This window comes from Salmo trutta, chromosome 2 (assembly GCF_901001165.1).
Source record: "Salmo trutta chromosome 2, fSalTru1.1, whole genome shotgun sequence".
Taxonomy (NCBI): Eukaryota; Metazoa; Chordata; class Actinopteri; order Salmoniformes; family Salmonidae; genus Salmo; species Salmo trutta.
This window is the reverse complement of record NC_042958.1, coordinates 33,668,857-33,690,696: the sequence shown is the minus strand read 5'-3', so window position 1 is coordinate 33,690,696 and position 21,840 is coordinate 33,668,857. Positions and strand designations below refer to the sequence as shown.

The window sequence follows — 21,840 nt, the reverse complement described above, 5'->3', positions numbered from 1 at the left end:
CTGCATGGTGGTTGTGCATGGTTCATGGACCGCCGCCGCTCCCAACCATACAGGCTATTGTCAGACAGGCACTGCTATAAAATGGATGACGTATGGAGATCGCTCTATGGTGGAAATGTAGGAATTTATTAACAGAAACCACCAGGCTATTGGTCAAAATGACTATCGTTCAAGTAGGCTATGCGGGGCTCACATGATTTGGCCATTTTGCATGAGCCAATAGGCCTACACAATGTAGAAGAAAATATGTAGGCCTATTCGAGATGCATTCTCTGTAGAGCTGGCACGCTTTCATTTTAAACCTGTACATAAAGTGCAAACAATAGAAATACAATAGTTCGCACACAAAATGGAGCACAGTCAGCCAACTGTGTTTTGAAACAGTGAAAGGCTAGGCCATTTACCGCAGGACAATGCCTAAAAAGTTGTGGCCTAATTATAGGGTCTTAGTACACTAAAGAGGTACTGTCATTCTAAAACGCCCTCTTGGAGAATATTCCACCGTCCTCTCTAAAAACTTTTAGTTTTTCCACCGTCCATGAACGTTCGACGCATGAGTTCACCAATAATAATGACCTTTCGTTTTGTGGAGACTGAGTTGAAATTATAGACCTTTTTCCGCTTAATTGTGAAATGCCACAAGTTTAAAATGTATATGCTACCTAGATACAAATAATTAGAAATTAGACAGGTTACCATTACTGTGACAATAATTTACATCAGATAGGCTCAATGGCCCACAAGAGGTTGAAAAAACAGTTCCACAATTCAGTTATTTTTCACCTAAATTTGACAAACGCTATGGGTCCAATGCTAAATACAAGAATTAATCATCCAAGGGTCATCACTCACTCATGCGCCGTTTTACCCACTGCGTAGCCAACATGACTTTTCAGATCAAATAGCAACTTATCTCTGGCGACTACGGCAAGGCACGCTCTGAATCCTGATTTGAGCGAAAACAGCCAAGGAGTTGGTCAGTAAAGTTTTCCCCAAGTTTTGTCTTTGGCGCGACTCAATATCATGTGCACCGTGAACACAACAGTTTGTTTGCATAACATATTTTTTTAAAGGGCTAGCGACCCATTTTTGCTTTGAACCTTTATATAATCATGAAAGAGCATATGAAGAGATGAAAAGGATTTTGAGATTGTATGACTGGCTATTATTGCATGACTGGCTAAGAGATTGCATGAATTGTCCATTAATATTGTGTCGCTTGCATCATGACATTGACAGGGCATTGACCATCCCGAGTTTCTAACGCCCCATCATTAAATATCATAAATAACTCCTCAGAATGAAAAGCTCCATAAAGTAAAAGAGGTACACAATGTCCCAAATAAAAAACGCACCGAGTTAAAAACCCTAAATGTAAAGCCAATGTCAAACACAATGTACAGCAGCCTGCTTCAATGCGAGCCATACAGACTCCGGTATCCCCCACCCAATTCTGGTTGCAGAGGCTATCCCTAATGTACCATAGTAGTTGGTTACCGTTTCGATACTTGGCTACTAGTTACATGCCCGAAACAAAATAGTTATAACATGCGAACTTCACACAGCAGGCTATTAACCGACTCTCCATATTTTGCCCAATCTTACAATTACATTTTTAGTCTATATCAATATAATTATTTTTATGGAAAGGCGTTTGACAATTTCCAGATTAAGCATGCATTACGCATGAATGGAAAACACGAACCTCCAACTACGACACAAATTCACCAATATAATAGTCAATCAAACATAAGATAAATTTAGTGTAGGTATGTCGTTTTATGCCAGAACGCCTTTCCTTTAAGAAGGCGAGATTGGGCGTTTGTCGATTATTCACGAGTCACTGTCACGTGGTAAACATTCTCCCAGTCTATTGGTTCAAGGCACGTGTCTAGGATAACCGCTGCAACGTCACTTGGGGGCTCGTATTGAAAATAAGAACAAAACTCCAGTGAGTGTATTTCAGGATCAGAAGCCTCTTTATTTACCCTTAGTTTAGTAATTGAAGCACTTGTATTGGATAGACTGAAACCGGATAGTACCAAATTGGATGGGCAAATGACAAATGGTGTCTATCCAGTGCAACAATATAGGATAGCCAAGTTTGGGAATATATGACCAAAACTATGTTTTTGTCTGTGGGCACTATCGCAAAGGGTTGCATGGTGTCCAGCACACTCAACAAGATTTGACTTTCTTTTTTCTTTTTTAAAACCTTTATTCAAACATTTGAAAAGCTCCGCCTCCCACAAAAGTGGACTGCGCTCATTTCGGTGCGGGAGAGCAATAAAGGGGTTAAGGAAAGAAAACTGGAAAGTGTATCAGTATGGAAGAAAATGATCATAGCAACAGAGATGCGGTGCGCCAAGGGTCGGCGGATGAGTCAAATAGAGTGATACTCCCTCTATTACAAGCGCCGGGCAACCTGCAGCAGATCCCGCATCGAGTCACCAATTTCTTCATCGATAATATCTTACGGCCGGACTTTGGGCGGAAAAAAGAAGATAACATAAATCATGAAGAAAGTAGTCACGCTACCAGAGAGAACCATAGCCCGGCTGTTCCAAGAACGGAGCAAGTGGGGAGTACTGTGCCAACGGAGGGAACTTCCACTCCTCATCCAGGCGGCGTGGCCAAGAAGGCTGAAATAGCGACCGAAGAGCCCCTGAAACCCCGCGGGGAGAATGGAGATCAGTGCCTAAGCTCGGACTCGGATAGTTCTCAAGCCAGCTCAATTACACCATCCAAACCGCCTATGCTCTGGCCAGCTTGGGTGTACTGCACCAGATACTCGGACAGGCCCTCATCAGGTAGGCTTGGATTATTTTCCCTCGTTTTTGTAACCTGAAATACACCGGCCCGTTGTAACACTGACCTCAAACGCCTTGACCGAGTTCTTCCAGGAAAGGAGGGCAAATAGTGTTCGCCTGTTTTAAGATCAGAAAAATGGAAAATAGAAGATTCCAACCTTGCAAAATCTTCAAAGTGTATCGGTGGAAACATGACTAACAATAAAAGCATAAGAGCCGATAGCCTATCAATATTCTAGAACGCTAAAGAATTGCCACGAGTCTGAATAATGGCATAATTTCACGACAAAACAAGCCGCTCAAAATAGCATCTTGCATTGCTTTAAAACTGAAATGTGCAAACGCAGGGATATCGGAAATCTACACATTAATGTTAAAAGCCTATAGTGTGCGGGATAAATATAAATTTTTCGAATTTTGGAATAGCCTCATACAATTTTGTATTTTTTCATGAGTATTTCAATTATAATCCCATAATACGGATATGATACCGTCATTGCGATGGCTATTGCTTTGGGCTAGCTAGATCATAACCAATGTAATACTAGGTTAGCCTACTACTATAGGTTACTATAAACATCGGCGCACATATCACCAAAACAATACGTCTTTCAAAGAATTTTGAAATAAAATAAAATACAATAGGTTAAAGGACTTTATAGGGTATTTTTTCTCGACAATTCTGTCGTGCAAATCCACTCTTTTTGTTTATGCATGAGATTTCACAACGGAGTTGCCTGGGTCTCTAAATATTTAGCATATTTAGCACATAAAACATGAACGTTTCCTTCATTATTCTATATTCTACTTGTGTAAAAACTCAAATATTCGAATGCATTTTCGTTAAATTCTAAAAATCGTATTGTACACAATGTTCTCATGCATTATGTAACGTTGATCGCGTGAACTAGACTACTATTCGATGGTATCCCCATGGGCTGCATATCTTAAAACGTTGTACGTTGGTTTATCATCTCCAGCGAGCTCCAAATGTATTGAATAATCTCTTTGATAGTCATCCAGGCCTACTTGCCCAAACAGACGTCACCACTTTTTTTTTATCAAATAGTTTGGGCTGACGATTTTTTTACTACTCAATTACAACCCATCATGTTTACTCACCAAAGGGCAAACTTAGAAAAATAATTAACAACAGCCAAAGACCAAATTCAGCAACCTATAGGCTACGATATAAGCCAATGTATTCCACTAGACATCATCAATCCTATAGGCTATTAGCCTAACTGTATATAAAATGAAGAGTATAATATAAACAATTATTTACGAAAAAGATATATTTGATATTATTCAGTAAGTTGCAGTTGAGATGGGAGGCCCAGTTGTGTTGATATATTTCAGGCCTACTCAGCATATCCTCCAATGACCATAACAAACTACTGAACCGACATGCCCCATCGGTATAGGCCTACCTACCATCTACATATCTACCAATGCATTGTTCTACGTAAAGAAGTGCGGAACTACGGTTACATTATCAATATTAATCTTTATTCCTTACTATTTTGACAACTCTTGTGTGATATGGAATGGTATGCATTGAAATTAACACTCAAATCCTTTTTTTTTGCATGAGCAAAACACTCTTAGACAAAAGGGGCTATCTATAACTTAAAAGGGTTCTTCGGCTGTCCCCATAGGAAAACCCTTTAAAGAACCCTTTTTGGTTCCAGGTATAACCCACTTTGGTTCCATGTAGAACTGTGTAAAGGGTTGTACCTGGAACCAAAAAGGGTTCTCCTAAGGGGACAGCCGAAGAACCCTTTTGTAACCCGTTTTTCTACGATTGCACGATGTATTGTCATACAGTGTAATAATAAATAAATAAGAAGGGCCAAAATTAATTAATTAATGTATGTATTACTACACAGTTGTAGTAACTGGAACACTTATATCCTATAGGCTACACCAAGTTTTCACATTTCATATTTTGATTGGTTTTGGCTAATAATAATATTGTTTTCTAAAACACAGGACCGAGATCTCGAAAACCAAAGAAGAAAACCACCGCCAGCAAAGAGGACAAGCGACCAAGGACGGCCTTTACAGCTGAACAGCTACAAAGACTAAAAACCGAGTTTCAAACGAACCGGTATCTGACCGAACAAAGGCGACAGTCCCTGGCGCAAGAACTCGGCCTTAACGAATCTCAAATCAAAATCTGGTTCCAGAACAAAAGGGCAAAAATCAAGAAGGCCACCGGCGCAAAAAACACCCTAGCCTTGCACCTGATGGCACAGGGACTGTACAATCATGCTACGACGTCAAAAGATGACAAATCAGACAGCGATTGATTTCGAGAGAGATACAGATCAGTATATTTACAATGCAATAATTTCATCGAATAAAGGGCCAGTGTATAGAATATACCAGCATAAATTGATAAATATATAGAGATATTTCTGCAATATCATGTCTATAAAAATATGTTGTAAAAAGGTACGTTTTCAATCTCCTGTAACGTGTGTCGTTTTTCTTCCAGGAAAAGTATACATGCTTGTTATACACTTCATTTTATATTGCTATTCATTGTCATTTTTTACATTATAGCGCTTTTATCTGGCACTTGACGTTGAGATCTGTCAGTGAAGTGAAAAACAACCTGCTTAAGTCCAAAGAATATTTTCTGCTGCATCCAGGCAACTGTGAATCTTAATACATTTGCTGACAAGATATTTTATTCCCATGGTTATTCTGGTTTTATTGAGGTTTAGTGTAAAAAGGACATAGCAAGGGGTTTGAGTGTCAGTGATGTGCAGACTTAATTGAAAAGTAGATGGATTTTAATACTATTTTTGGAAAATTCATATAACCACAGAAGTGATTGGGTAGCAATGGTTTGGTTAGCAAACATAATACACACATTGCTAATACGTAGGATACAAATTTAGTTTTGTCTCATAACTACATCTAAGCCAAGTTCATTTCCATGAAACATGTGCGTGTTCTGTGTTATATCAATGTACCAAGGCCTCTATAAATCGTTTTTGAAGAGCAATATAAATCATCTCTTGTAGAAAATTGTTTTGAATGATTACAATGCTGCCTATAACGTGGGAGACAACTCTGTAGCATAGTGACAATGATGACAAAACGTTTAACACACTCTTGGCTGAAAGTGTTATAGGCCTACTTGATCAAAAGTAGGCACAAGGTATCTGATGTAGGCTGTCAACTATATGTCCCATGGAGTTATTTCTCTATATACATTTTTATTTAATATACATATATATCATTAAAAAACAAACAAAACCATTAGTGACTGTATAACAATAGTTGAAAATCTCTTTTATTGTTGTTGAAAGAATTTCATGTGTATTTATATATATTATATTGAGGGGGAAAAAATCTATCCAATGAACGGTGTTGCTTTTGTGTAGATTTCTGAGGTATTTACACTGCTTGCTTATCTTGCAATAACTTCTCTTTGAAAATGGTTTATGGGGCCTTTGCATGAAAGCTGCAATTTGTTGTACTTGGGCAAATAACTGTGTTTATAAACTTCTGTCTTTGTCGACAAGAGTATGATCAAGCTAAGTTTTAGACTATCCATACCAAATTGTGGACTTTTGCCTTTTGAATTGTTTTGTTGTGTATCTGCAAAAAGTGTGTGTGAATTACAATCCACCAAACTGAACACACTTTGCCTTAAAGTTCAAGCGAGAACTTTTTTATGAGACAGAACTGTGCCGAATCAGAGAAGCAGTATTACTTCAAAATGCAGACTATTTGATTCAAGATTATTGCCTTCATGAAAACTGCTGGTGTGACATATTGAATTTCCTCATCAGCGAATATCTATCTATAGATGAATATGTTTAAATGAAATTACAACACGGAGTTGTATTATTATACAATGTTATTTTAATTTTATGTTCCAACATATTCTTTGGTATAATGTACATAATTATCATGTATGTATTAATTGTGTAATTAACTGCCTCATGAAAAACTGGAAAAGAAAAGTCAATAAACCTCGAAGATACACTTAAAAACGTATCTAGCATCATCATTTTTCTATAATCCACAGTCAAGGATAATTGAACGTCTACGAGACATGGGCATTTCTATGCAAACACAGAAAGATTGGAAAGAAAACGTGATCCTCCATTGCCAAAATAGGAGTGGATCCCTGTGGATGACGTCATTGGTTTGGCAACACCGCTGACCAAAGAGTCATTCGTAGTAACCTTTCGACCAAAATGGTCAATGACAAAATGCAAAACAAAATCTAAAATCGAGTATATTTACATGATTTGAATGTGTCCACCATGTGTTGGTACTATTACTACCCCAGAACGGTACCTGAGTCGTTCCCTATTATTTGGTGTAACACCCAAAATGACACTCCCTTCTGAAGACCATTGACGTTACAGTTACCTTACCAATAAGACTACTACATAAATACAAATAAATAATGACCAAAATATTTGTTTCATGTGACACAAGGCCTACAATAAAATAGAAATATCACCACAAAGCTGAATGCGTAAAGGTCAACCTTTGCTGGTTCAACACATTAGGAATACCTGCTCTTTCCATGATATACACTGGCCAGGTGAATCCAGGTGAAAGCTATGATCCCTTATTGGCCACCTGTTAAATCCACTTCAAATCAGTGTAGGTGAAGGGGAGGAGACAGGTTAAAGAAGGATTTTTAAGCCTTCAGACAATTGAGACATGGATTGTGTATGTGTGCCATTCAGAGGGTGAATGGCCAAGACAAACGATTCAAGTGCTTTTGAACGGGGTATGATATAGGTGCCAGGTGCACCGGTTTAGTGTGTCAAGAACTGCAACGCTGCTGGGTTTTATACGCTCAACAGATTGTCGTGTGGTCCACTACCCAAAGTTCATCCAGCCAATTTGACTGTGGAAAGCATTGGAGTCAACATGGGCCAGCATCCCTGTGGAATGCTTTCGACACCTTAGAGTGGAGTGCATGCCCCGACGAATTGAGGCCGTTCTGAGGGCAAAAAGGGGGTGCAACTCAATATTAGGAAGGTGTTCGTAATGTTTTGTACACTCAGTGTAAGTTCCAAGTAAGTCTTATGTTTTTTCATGAAAATTTGTGAAAAAAGTGAATTTCATCCAATATCTTTACGTTCCCAGAGGTTTGTGATGTTATCACATAGGTTCGTCAATACAGCTGACACAAACATACTAATTTAAAACACATCATATTTGAGTACTTCTTCACTTTTATTGTGATTAGAATAATCACAACATTACCCATAAATAGAACAAAATAAAGACGCATCAAATGTATTGGATATCTTTTCTCAAGGTCTAAGACAAACAGAGACAAATCTTGCCAAATTTCCATATTAACCCATATACTACTCAGATGGGCCTTAAATCACACGGATTTGTAATGACAATGAGCTAGCCTATGACTTCATTCAATCAAATCGTCAGAATATAACCAAAACAGCTAGCTTTGGACTGTTGGGGGATCATTTTGTTTTATGTCATCCTTGACACAAAAATATTGATATTGATAAAATATAAAAAACTTTTTTTTTTTACATACTTCCAGATCTTCTATGAATTACCCAAATAGCATATAGCTTGCAAAACAAATAGAGAAATTCTAACCCACTGGGCACAGACGTCAATTCAACGTCTATTCCACGTTGGTTCAACATAATTTCATTGAAAGGATGAGGAAACAAGGTTGATTCAACCAGTGTGTGCCCAGTGGGAAAGCTTCCTTTGTACTTTTTGGATTGTTTTCTTGTAAACATTTTATGGCAGTTGTATAATTCCATATCTTACAAACTGTGTAGAGAATGTTTATCTGAAAGAGAACATTCAGCAAACTGTGACAAGTCACTGTAAATAAAAACAACATTTGTTATTCAAATTGCAGGCCAACATAATCTGAGTCTGTGGATGGATACCTTCGCTCTACCGATCCGTACACAACCGAAAAAAGTTAGCAAAAGTTTCAAAACAAAAGAACATGCACCAGGCAAAGTGCTAGACGGTGACCGTTTCCAGGCATTTAACTTTTTTTCCCTCCTATTTTTAATTTTTTTTATACAATGCTTTCTCTGCATTTCCATACTTGTGCCGCTAGTCTTTGAACACAACGCCTATAACAGTCATTGACTGGCATGATGGGAGAAAGGCCAGTGTCTCACTCGCACACGGTCAGTACTTACTGCTTCTGAAAGGAGTCTGTGGTTCTGTGACCAGGCGGGAAAGGGAAGGAGAAAGAATAAAAGACAGAGAGAGAGAGATGGAGAGAGAGCGAGAGCGAGAAACCAATGAAGGTCAAAGCCTCCTGTCATGGCTGCAGGTGGCTAATTCCCCCCAGCCCACAGTAACCCATTCTCTACACACAGTACTTTCTCACCCAAACTCACTCCCCCGTCTTTCTTCCTCTCTCTGTTCTCCCTCTCTCTCACACACACACACTCTCTCTCCTGCACCTTTTTATGCAACATTTCGATGGGAACCTCTCATAAACATTTCCCAAGTTTCAAACCCAACATCAAAAACCCCATCACTCTTCAAAGAAATAACAAACTGCTCTGCCCTAAAACCGTTGCTTGTTGTATAAACGTTCAAGGAAACCATAAATGATGGTTTAGAAACCATAGTGGTTTTACTTGAGAACTGTACCAGAGTTATAATGCATGATACAATACATTGAGGTTTCGTAGGTAACATTTTAAGAGCTAGCTATCCAAAGAAAACATTATTGGTTACCATTGCGATGAATGGTCAGTTAACTGAAAGAGTGAGCAACTTCTGTACAAACATACACGTGGGCCTTAAAATGCTTTCTTTAAAAAATCTATTTTTTAAAGGAGAATAGAAGTCATTGCTTTGAAAGTTCACAGGACTTTTCAAAAGTTCACTGCCAACGGGCAGTTAGGTGGCAGAGAGAGATAGAGAAAGAGAGCGAGAATAAGAAAAAAGAACAGAAAAGTATTAATGCCCCTTGTCTACCTCTTCTACAAAGGAACCCGTCCTGCTATGCCCTCCCCCTCCCCTACTGTGACATTTGACCATAGTTTCTAAATGCTTCCTATAGCCCGAGTGGAATTTGCTCCGAGGTGCCCGGGCTTTGTGGCGGAAACATAATTAAAACTGGTGAAAGATGTAAAAGGTGGAGAACGGGGATGACATCAGGCCAATTTCACACTAGGCACTCGAATGGCCAGGCCCAAGCCAGGACCCTTGCCATGCAACGCAGATCAAAGCCCACTGTCACCGCACCACTGCAAAAAGAAGGCAAAAGGGCACCTAACTGTGCTAATCCCCAGGACAAATATATTTTAATCTTGTTAGAATACAACTTAATGCCAGAGCTCAGTGACTGGACTTTGTGGAGAGAACCCGAGTGGACAGATGAACCTCTTACCTTTCTAAATGATGTACTTCTGTCTGGCACTGCTTGACCATAGTCAGGTCCAACATGGATAACCACCACAATGCATTATCAAGCTACACACGCGCGCGCGCACACACGCACACACAGAGCTGGGTCCGTTTTCATTAAGAACAATGATGAGACAAACAGCAACTCCAGCGGTTGTGTCAGTGACCCTGTCTGAATCCCCACCAGGGCACCTAACATGCAAAGGAAATGAGTATTTTGTGGTGCAGTTTGTTCCTTTTGGTATTGAGCCCTTCTCTCTCTCAATAGCACCTTGGTAACCCTTGATCTCTCATGTATGAGACTCAGGGCACTGGGGCCTGCAGAAGTTGACTGGGCAGACAATGAGAAGCGGATGCATTCTAAGAAGACACACAGAAGGCAACTCTCATTTCACACACTGCGTTTGAGTGACCCCTTGAAAAAAGAGGCACGGGATCATTTTCATCGTAATGCTAGACGTTTTTAGGGACCTTTCCACTTCCATTAGGCTGTTATAATCATGTAGGATATACAATGTCCCTTTCTGCTGTAGGTTACCCTACCCAATCTCTCACCTAGGAGGCATTTTTGTCTTTAAAAAAAAGATATCTCATGAATTTTCAGAATCTACAAACTTGTTGAAAACACTTCCTGGACTAAACTAACCAATTGAATAACGTTGCTGATTGATTGATGCATACCAAATATAATTCATTTCAATTTATGGATGATTTGATTCGCTTGCAAAAAAACCCCTAAAGTAACACCATGCTACGATATTGTTGGTGATTAATAAAAAAAGTAGGGATCAGAGAAAATGGTCTCAAATTATCTATGCAGATTTTTATTCTAAAACTGAATTCCCTGAACTGACAAGAACTGAAGTGAAATTGTCTTAAGCTCTGCAAGAGAATAATCAATAATCAAGTAGTTCTGATGGTTATGTTTTCGAACTGACAGGGCTGTGGTATATTGCAGTAACTCAACTTCATGAAATATGACTTATATTCAGATTCACTCAAATTCCAACTCCATCAACTATAAGGCATAACGCCAATAAAGCATTAGCTCCAATTTCCCTCAATTCCTTCATTTTCATGCACAAACACTTTTCTTAAAATGCCGAAAGTAAATTCTAAGTCCACATATGACATAACAACCCACATCAAAACTTTCTGTTAAATGTTCATAAAGGCTGCAGTGAAATACAATAGCAGTGTAGGGGATTTCTTTTAAAATTTCATGTCAAGGTTTCTAGAATAGAATAGCATATTCACATTTCACTTACATTACAGATTAGGAAGTGAAGAGTATGAAAGGATGTTCATTCCACTGTAAGATTTTTCATTACACCTCAGACATGTCTAAACCTAATAGTCTATCATTTGGAGTTGACCAATAAACCTCAGTTGTGACTAGTACAGACTGACTGGGTCATGGTGCAGTTTTCAACACAGTGGAAATCTAAACGTTGAACTCGGCAACACTAGAACAGTTCCCAAACTTTTTTTGCTGTGAATTCCAGACATTCAATATTTTTTTCAGGACCCCACAAGCAACATTCCCTAGTAAGAATTGGCCGCGGCACGTGAGTGGGTCTGACCCACCATTTTGGGAACACTGACTGAAACATCATGCAAATCATAAACATTGGAAATGGAGTCAGCACATGATTTTTCTTCTATACTGTACTGTCATGAGCAATCTCTCATATGGCCAAGCCGTCTAATAAACGAGAGAGGTTTAGGATTCTCATAGTCCATACCATATTAACATCCTTCTTATTTTTCTATACCCCCAAAACAGAATTTGTCTAACATTTTGGCTGGATGCAGACATCCACATCCATAATATCTGTCCTTTGTAATATGTATCCATGTTGCTGGGAGAAACAAAGGCAGCCAGACAGGCAGGGCCAAGGGCACATCCTACTCACCTCAGGCCCCCTTTGCTGTGTAGGGACCACACTGTCAATCACTCTCTATGGTTACGCATCATGGGCAACAGAGACACAGTGAGAGAGCCGCTGCTACATCACACCAAAAACATCAGTGCAGAAACCCATCCTCAGCATGACATCTTCTTCGTGGTGCACAGCACAGCCATCCTCCTCTCACACTGAACAAAAAAAAGACACAAATATACATTGTGAACCAATGAGATTACCTTTTTACCAGGGGTGCCTAATTTGACCACTGTTTCGTATGATCCAATCTATCTTTTCTTATGTATTGTGTGTAGATTGGATGGCAAAGTGCTGTATACTGCATCACAACAATTCATTTATCATGAAAAGTACCAAATTGGTGTTCATCAACAGATTGTAAAGAATGACCTCTGAATTAGGCTACATTCAAAGTTGCTGGGGCAGAAGCTAACAGATAAGAGTACTGCAATGGGATTTGTTATCGTATTCTGTAAAACAACATTTGGCATCAATGGCATATAATCACCACAATAAACCAAAATTATATATTCACCCATTTGACACAAATGTAAGGGTAACCATGTTTCAGACCACTCAATGCCCTTCCTATGCCACAAAAACAGATTCTACTTCTGAGTACAGTACAATTCTGGAAGAACAAATGACGCAGTGTTCTATGGTGACGAGAAGCATCATTGGAGACATGATACTGCAGAAAAACAGCGCAGACGTGTTACGCAAGAGGAATAAAATATGATTATGTAACTAAATCCGTTTGCCCTTTTACTGTGTACATTGACTGGTAGATGAGACATAGATCACCATAAAGGCTTCTCTATGCTCAGTAGAGGAGCTGGTGAAATTGGGCATTAGAACTTGGCTCCATCTCTCATTTGATAACTGCCGATAACAAAAACGTATCAATGCACGAAGATAAGCCTCACAGCATGATGTACCGTTTACTGTATCCCAGTGAGCAAAACTGGTTTTAAATACCTAATTTGAACCAGTTTTGCCCACTGTTCCTAGTTACTTAGTTACTTGCCAGACAAATACAAAAACTGCCACTGTAAAGTCCTTTTTGCAAATAACACTACTCGCCAATCCAGATCCTTATACTTCTAGTGTGTGGTCTGCCACACATTACCATGGCGAATCAACATCAATTCTATCATTGAGAGTGTCTGAACGGCTTGCACTGTCGACCATTCCTGTGGCTACAGTCACGGAGAAAATGGTGGTAGGCTAGGCTACCCATCATCTGTATTAGTAGCACCTTCTACCTGTGCTGTCCTATGCAATTATTCTTTCCCTAAGCACACACTCATATAATAACTCGCCCTCATACGTCACCGTGTTTGAACAGTTTAATAAAACCACCTAAAGACGTATAGAGAGCCCCTAAGCTCGGTGTGGTGAACGGAAAGGGTTATGGTTCAGTGGAGTGTGCCACAGCAGCCATATAGGAGTGGTGAGCACATCACCACTCCTGTCTCACCCATGCTGCCATTTTACTGCTGAGTGGCAGACGTGAGGGCGGGGTGGCAGCAGCGGCCATGATGGAAGAATCACTACACCCAGTGGTCCACAGGAACAACAACCACCGTTTCCTGCAGCTGGATGTGTGCTAGTGAATAGGCACTGGTCATCACAAACTCAAAATAAATAACGGTACGATGTGTGTCCCGTGTGATTCAGTTGGTAGAGCATGGCGCTTGCAACGCCAGGGTTTTGGGTTTGATTCCCACGGGGAACCAGTACTGTAATTCACTCTGGATAAGAGAGTATATGAAATTACAAAAATGTTAACGTTAATGTACTAACGAAACAATGAGTTTTCCTTCTTGGATATTGGAAAAAAATGTGAATAGTAGGCCGCAGATTTGTTTATTTTTATCAAGGAACAACAGAAGTAGACAAACTACGTAGACACGCTTTATTGACCATTTATTAACAGTTCTATTATACATTGAATCAATAAATATATTGTAATAACTTAATTATTTGACAAGATTTGATAAATTCTGTTCTCATATATTCGAGTGGGTGGCTAAACTGTCAGAACTGTCAACAAACCTAATGGATATCTCTTGACATGATACAGCAATTTATGTCCCTCAATATAAGAATAGAAGTGGCCTTGCAATATTCCATACAAGCTATAGTTACACTCCTTTTCAGAGTCAATTTGCACAAAAACAATGCAATGCCTTTGAGTCTATTAAGAATTTGTAAGTCGCTCTGGATAAGAGCGTCTGCTAAATGACTTAAATGTAATGTAAATGTAAGAAGCTTTGTTCAAATGTTTTTTTTTTACATTATATTACCCTGTATTACTTAGTACATACAATTATTGAAAAACTTCACAAATTACTCAAATACTGGAATAAAAGTATGTTGGGTTATTTTACACATAACCAAAATAATGCATTTATCTGAAAAATATTTCAAAGATTACTTACTGAAAACTTTATGAAATTTGATGTCCCAACTGTAAAATACTGAAAATCCAGAAGAAATGCTCCCATGTAGATCATCTGCAATGCTGGGTCCCCGTACCACATAAAGACAATCATGCTTCCACAAACATCCCCAAGTGAGAAGGTATAATCTGATAACAAACAAATGAAATAAAGAAATGTGTTTGTTTGTCAGAGCAGTTAGCGCCACATATGTACCATGCCATTGTGCCCTTCAATGTTATGTAGCATTTCCTGCTCAGACTTATACAAAATGAATTAAACAAAAACAAATAAAATGAAACTTCAGGAAAACTTTTGTCAATGCATTCAACCTAGTGATCATTTCCAGAAGACTGTGTATTATGTGGGTCACATCCTCCCCCCACCCCAAAAAACCCATCCCTTTAGATGACCAGTAACTCTTAACCAACTACATTTAAGGTCAGAGTTCATAATTTCCCCTTGGCAACACCACAGCAACATGTGACAGTGTCTAGACAGGTCATGATGCCCCACCACCACAGGCCAATCCCCCTGGCTCTTTCCGGAAGAAGGTGTCAGGAGCAGCCAAGTACAGGGTAAAGAGGGCAGGTCGGATCAGTGCCCTCCACCCTCCACTGATCAAAGCTGACGCTCCTCCGTGCCATAGCCCTGGTCAAAGGGGGCAGGGTCGGCCGATGAACTCTGCGTTTCTGTAATCTGGACGTGTCCAGACCCAATTGTCTCCTTTCACAGCCCAGAATGGACCCTTCCGGTGCCACTGATTACATTAGGGAGGAGAGGCTCTTTTCACAGGGGCCGTCCACACAAAAGGGGAGCTTCCGTGCCCCTCCACCATCTGGTCCCCAAAATAAGAGAAAAGGTCCCTGGAAGAGAATAAGCCTGGCGTGCCGCGCCTCCCTTTAATTAAAGGGATCCTATTTGAATAGATTGGATGGCTGGACAGATAAGCAAACATACAGTAAAGCCTCACACATTCAGCTCAGAGATTGGGACCCAATCTGCATCTACAAATAAAGCCAGTGTGGGCTATAACCATGTTGAAGGATTTATGCAAATATGGATTTTTGCTGCATAACCGCAGAAAACAACAACAATCGGAATGTGGCTATTGAGCACCATTCTTAAGCCATCTGTTAATAACCACACATTTTAATTCATAATTCATCGGGGGGGGGGGGAAATGTATTACTTTGAATTGACAAATGGTGTAGAAAGGAGAGAGTTAATGTCAAAATGATCTCTAGTTGATCTGAAGGTGATAGTAACATGTTCAGCTCCTACCTCAGCAATGACAGGCCCATGTCTTTTCTTGGCCAGTGTGAGGGATTTGAAGGGCATCTCTCCGGACATGGTACAATGCGAGAACAAGAGGATCCAACCGGCCAGCCATCCTTAAAGAGAGGAGGCCCCTCAATAACTTATCCATTGTATTCCCATTGGAGGAACGGACAGCCATCTTTGAAAAGACTCTGGACAGAAACTGGTCTCTATATCTATCGTTACAGAGGCAGAAAATTCTTGCATGTTGCAATTATCTCAAGAGAACTCATCAAATGTTGTTGTCCATGACTAGAAAGAAAACAAATCCAGCCATTGAGGGACATTTTAGAAAACATGCCAATTACATAACTATCATCATCGGGCATCTACAGGCATCATGATAAGATTATACACAAGCAATATTTAGACAATTACTTTTTACATGGTTCAAATAATCCTCCAGGTAGAACTGAGCGTGTGCCAAACAATAAGACTTTGAATCCATGATAATCAGTTCCTCCCGAACTGTAATCACTTTTAATTACTTGTTTCTCTGACAATTATACTTTAAGGCCAAACGGCATTGTGATATTGCTGTTATGATTTCATCTCGATTGTGTGTGTGTGTGTGTCTGTCTGCAGGGCGTGTCTGTCTGTCTGCAGGGTAAGGGTGGGGTCTACAGATGGATGTCTGAGACTGACTCAGTTCACTTCGACTGTTTTGGGACAACTTGAGGGAGCGTGGCATGAAGAGGGCAGGTGTCTGCAGTCAAATGGAGTATATAAGCACAGTCCCACTCCACAGTATTTTGGCTTCGTAATTAGTGTTTGTTTCATACGAATGTTTTCCGAGCAACAAATGATGTTATCGGGTCTTATGGTTCCCCATTACTTCTGGTAACAAACAAACTGAAAACAACTTCCAATCCTACAGAGACCTGCGAATGGCGTTCCAGGGAGGGACTCGAGTCACCGTGTGAAACGAACAAGAACAGACACGACACCTGGCATTTCTCAGCCAAAGTGTGCTGTTGCACACTGCTGAGCACACTGCTGAAACAGCCTGCTTATTTGTGCTAGTTGAAGGAGACTTGCAGAAATGGCAGTCTAACCTCCCCTTTTGTTTTCCCCAACAACATTTAAAAAACCTGGGGCTTTATTGACGAAACACATCTGAAAACTGCTTTTCTTTTTGTTACACACAATTTCTGATAAAAGTAAATCATACAAACAGTGATAAAAGCTTTCTAGTTGAAATATGCTAAACTTTATTGTAGCCTGGTGTGACGCGAGTTGCCCATGCATAACAGCTACCCAAAAACATAGCTTGCGGTTTCCTTGGCATCACTGTTTATCCACAGTCCTGAAGTTAATGAAAGTGCCCAAAGTCTTTAACAATGAGCGCACTGAAGAAAAAAAACATGCAAAATGATTAAAGGGGGAGTAAAGCTACTAGATAGAGGTTTCTGAAAATGGTTGAAATGGGGAAGCAAACATAAACTCCACATTAGACTCATCAAACTGCAGTATTCTACTGATATGAGCTTACACTATATTTGTTTCCTGGTTGATAAACCAGACTTCTTTGTAATATGCACAAGACTTGACATAAAACATAAACCCATCGTTAATTGTGCCCCTTGATTTGAGATGACAGTCACCCAAATATACTGCTCAGTCACAAATGTCACGGAACACTGCATGTTCACCACCAGACATTTGCATACTGTATGTGACACAAAATGTTATTGTACAGTAAGATCCGGTTAATATTGATAATTCCATGAAAATGATATTCGCTGTGTATTCATGTTTGAGGTTATGATTGTTTGACAAATGAGGGCCTATGTAACAGTGAATATAATATGGTATTCATGCTTCCCCCATTTTTAAGTGATTCTTTAAAATCCAGCCAAAGACATCAACTCATTAAAAACTTTGTTTAAAGGGGAAGTTCAGTATTTTACAACTGGATGTTAAATGATTCATCATCATGAAAGAAGTCTATCGGCCAACAGAAACTGTAATCCATGGTTCAGTTCTCTAAATAGCCTCTACAAACTTCAGCTAACTTTAGCCACCGCTAGCGAACAATCAATTGAAGTGATAGGGGCAACCAAGCAGTGTATTTTTGAAATGATAAGTAATTAGCCCACAGTTTACAGCTGTACAACCGTCCTTAAGATGGTGTTGTAGATGAAAGAGGTCAAGTCAAAACAAACGTTACCATTGAGGTCAATGAGGGATCCTGGAGGTCACGGTTGTAAGCCCTGCTAAGAGCCTCAGATGACACAAACTGAACACAACACTTTGTAAATGTCTATTTTTAAAAAAACAGCAGGGTTTAAGCACACAAACATGAAAAATATCAATTTCACATTTGGTTTAGCGCTTTCACACTTTGTGTCACCGACACTCACGTTGGGCTGCGGAAGACAAAACAGCTCCTGGATAAGGATTGTGTTATTGCCTATCAATTAGGATCAAATGGGGATTAACCCACATGGCTGGTGGGGCGAGGTGGAGTGGGGGCAAGCGCACCATCCCTGAATACCAGGGGTCACACCTCTGACTTCATTAGGCCTGACCTTTCCACACCCTTGTGTGACAGGAGGAAAGACATGGTGCAGTCTGCATTTCCCCTTTTCTCATTTTTACTTCTGTGGAGACAAATATATGAAATAGGCCAAAGGCATGCTAGCTCGCACTCAGTGAGATATGAAATCTACCCTAAAGGTCTCCTGACTGACGTGGATTTTCATGGTTTGCAGTAGGTGAGTATTTACCCTCCAACCCCCACCCTCCCTGTACTAGAAATAATTTCTTCCACCTTTGAGAGAGGTGAGCTTTACTAATTAGTTATGGTAGCTATGAGGAACCGCGGGGTAGACTGGTTCTAACTCCACTGCCTGGGCGTCTTAATTCATGAAAGGTCACAGTGCTGAAGGAGAGAGTGCAGGTATTCCAGGTGAACAGAATGAGCCTCTAATCAAGAAAAAACGTTAACACACCCTCAGGACGAAAACTGCCATGCATACGAGGAAGCGTGCAGGAAAAAATACTCCAGGATGGTCGATATCTTAACTACGCAGGTGATACGCTAGGCTACGTATTTCATTTCCTTTAGGGAGATTGTCATGAACTATCAATTAACTCAGCTGACTAATGGTCAGTCAAGAAGTACAGGTAGTACAAGAAGCGCTCAACCAAATGTGTAGTAAGATAAATGAGAAAGAGCGAAGACAGAGAGGAAGAGAGGAATAAAGAGTCCATTTCATTATTCTGCCAACTGCCAACTCCAGATATGAATACACTTCTCTAATGTCCCTCTTTTATTAAACACCTTCCATTTTTCCTCTGAACAAAGCAACAACAACGGGTTAGCATGGAAGCAACCCCTGCCCATCTATACCATTGGTCAATTCACCCAAGAATACTCAAGAAAATAAATAACCAGGGCAGCAGCATGGTATGAATGTGTAATACTGTATCTTACGATGAAAGTGATACATAATAGGAAAGAAAAATGTGTTTAATATGAGATGCCATCCCTGGACAAAAGTTTCCAGCCACAGTCTCTATTCAATCTGGACATCCTTATGGAGAAAACACATGATTTCACGTGAAATGTTAACATGTTTTGCACATGTAATGATATTTCACATGATCACAATCTTTCACATGTGAAATCATGGTTTTGGAAGACTTCACGTGACATGGTATTTCATGTGGATATTTTTCACGAGATTCCACAGGTGATGCCCTGCAAACAAAAATGAGTCGTTAGGATGTCCCCGGAACATCACGCAGTCGCAGTGTTCTCAACTTACATATTTTACACACATGATTATGTTATGTACATTTATTATTCAACAGGTTCTCACCTGGGATTTGAACTCACAACCTCTTGGTTGATGGCATTCTGATATTCCTGCCATGCTACCATGTCTGTGTCAATAACCGATTTCACCTGTATTCCAACACTTTGGAATTCCAATTAAATCTCAGCTTTGTTAAAAATACACTCAAGAAAAACTATTATATTTATCATAGTGAGGTGTAACATTAAAACAGAATAATATGTCCCACCAACATTAGACAACTATACAGAAAACCCTGAAATTGCTGAAATAAGTAAATTAAATCAATGATGAGAGAATAGTCAGATTAACTGATTAACTAAAATAGCAGTGCAGAGGGAACTTACATTTTTAGATATATGTTTGGGGGTATTTTACCCCCTTTTTCTCCCCAATGTTGATCTTGTCTCATCACTGCAACTCCCCAACGGGCTCGGGAGGCGAAGGTCGAGTCATGCGTCCTCCGAAACATGACCCACCAAACCACACTTCTTAACACCCACCCACTTAACCCGGAAGCCAGCCACACCAATGTGTCAGAGGAAACACTGTTCAACTGACGACCGAGGTCAGCCTGCAGGCGGTCAGCCTGCAGGCGCCCAACCTGCCACAAGGGTCTGTAGTGACGCCTCTAGCAATGCGATGCAGTGCCTTAGACCGCTGTGCCACTCGGGAGGCCCCCAGAGGGAACTCTTTTGCTAAATGCAGAGATTTATTATAGCTAATGACATTGCAGATGCCTTCTGAGAAGGCTACATACTCTTTGGCCCAGCAGAAAGATCAGGGCACCCCAAATCCAGAGGTTGTGATTTCAAATCCCAGGTTGGGTCATATTGAAAAGTCTGCACTAAGTGATAACGTCAAATGGAATCAGATTGATTGAAGATGTTTACAATATTTTAGCTGAACAGCGTACCACTTTCATTAAAACCCCCATACCATTTCATTGCTTCCCTTTACAAACACGTGAAATATCAAATCAAATGTTATTTGTCACATGCGCCAAATACAACAGGTGTAGACCTTACAGTGAAATGCTTACTTACAAGCCCTTAACCAACAATGCAGTTTTAAGAAAAGACCCGCCAAAAAAGATAGGAATAAAAAACGATTAAAGAGCAGCAGTAAATAACAATAGTGGGGCTATATACAGGGGGTACCGGTACAGAGTCAATGTGCGGGGCACCGGTGTTGAGGTAATATGTACATGTAGGTAGAGTTATTTAAGTGACTATGCATACATAATAACAGAGAGTAGCATCGGGGGGGGGGGGGATGGCCCCGGTGATGTACTGGGCCGTACGCACTACCCTCTGTAGTTTCCTGCAGTCGGAGGCCGAGCAGTTGCAATACCAGGCAGTGATGCAACCAGTCAGGATGGTATCGATGGTGCAGCTGTAAAACCTTTTGAGGATCTGAGGACCCATGCCAAATCTTTTCGCAAAATAGGTTTTGTCGTGCCCTCTTCACGACTGTCTTGGTGTGCTTGGACAATGTTAGCTTGTTGGTGATGTGGACACCAAGGAACTTGAAGCTCTCAACCTGCTCCACTAAAGCCCCGTTGATGAGAATGGGGGCGTGCTCTGTCCTCCTTTTCCTGTAGTCCACAATCATCTCCTTTGTCTTGATCACGTTGAGGGAGAGGTTGTTATCCTTGCACCACATGGTCAGGTCTCTGACCTCCTCCCTATAGGCTGTCTCATCATTGTCGGTGATCAGGCCTACCACTGTTGTGTCATCAGCAAACTTAATGATGGTGTTGGAGTCATGCCTAGCCGTGCAGTCATGATTGAACAGGGAGTACAGGAGGGGACTGAGCATGCACCCCTGAGGGAAGTCCAGGATCCAGTTGCAGAGGGAGGTGTTTAATCCTAGGGTCCTTAGCTTAATGATAAGCTTTGAGGGCACTATGGTGTTGAACGCTGAGCTGTCGTCAATGAATAACATTCTCACATAGGTGTTCCTTTTGTCCAGGTTTGAAAGGGCAGTGTGGAGTGCAATAGAGATTGCATCATCTGTGGATCTGTTGGTGCGGTATGCAAATTGGAGTGGGTCTAGGGTTTCTGGGATAATGGTGTTGATGTGAGCCATGACCAGCCTTTCGAAGCATTTCATGGCTACAGACGTG

General features: G+C 40.4%; 1 protein-coding gene and 1 long non-coding RNA gene across 2 annotated transcripts in view; one reads left to right on the top strand and one right to left on the bottom strand.

Annotated features, from left to right (window-relative positions):
• Positions 1-21,840, bottom strand: part of LOC115154298 (uncharacterized) — a 33,990-nt gene that overhangs the window by 2,607 nt on the left and 9,543 nt on the right. The window contains exon 4 of the long non-coding RNA XR_003867862.1: positions 12,137-12,318. This is a non-coding gene — a long non-coding RNA (uncharacterized LOC115154298). The remainder of the gene's footprint in view (positions 1-12,136; positions 12,319-21,840) is intronic.
• LOC115154289 (homeobox protein engrailed-2a-like) lies at positions 1,755-7,086 on the top strand. Its single transcript, XM_029700367.1, has 2 exons — positions 1,755-2,810; positions 4,803-7,086. Exons 1-2 carry the CDS (start codon positions 2,327-2,329, stop codon positions 5,120-5,122), a joined length of 804 nt encoding a protein of 267 aa, XP_029556227.1. The 5' UTR covers positions 1,755-2,326; the 3' UTR covers positions 5,123-7,086.

Bases quoted from the DNA above. Each gene is read 5' to 3' on its own strand.
- LOC115154289 (XM_029700367.1), top strand. From the start codon at position 2,327: ATGGAAGAAAATGATCATAGCAACAGAGATGCGGTGCGCCAAGGGTCG. The intron at 2,811-4,802 runs GTAGGCTTGGAT...TCTAAAACACAG, and splicing joins CTCGGACAGGCCCTCATCAG to GACCGAGATCTCGAAAACCA.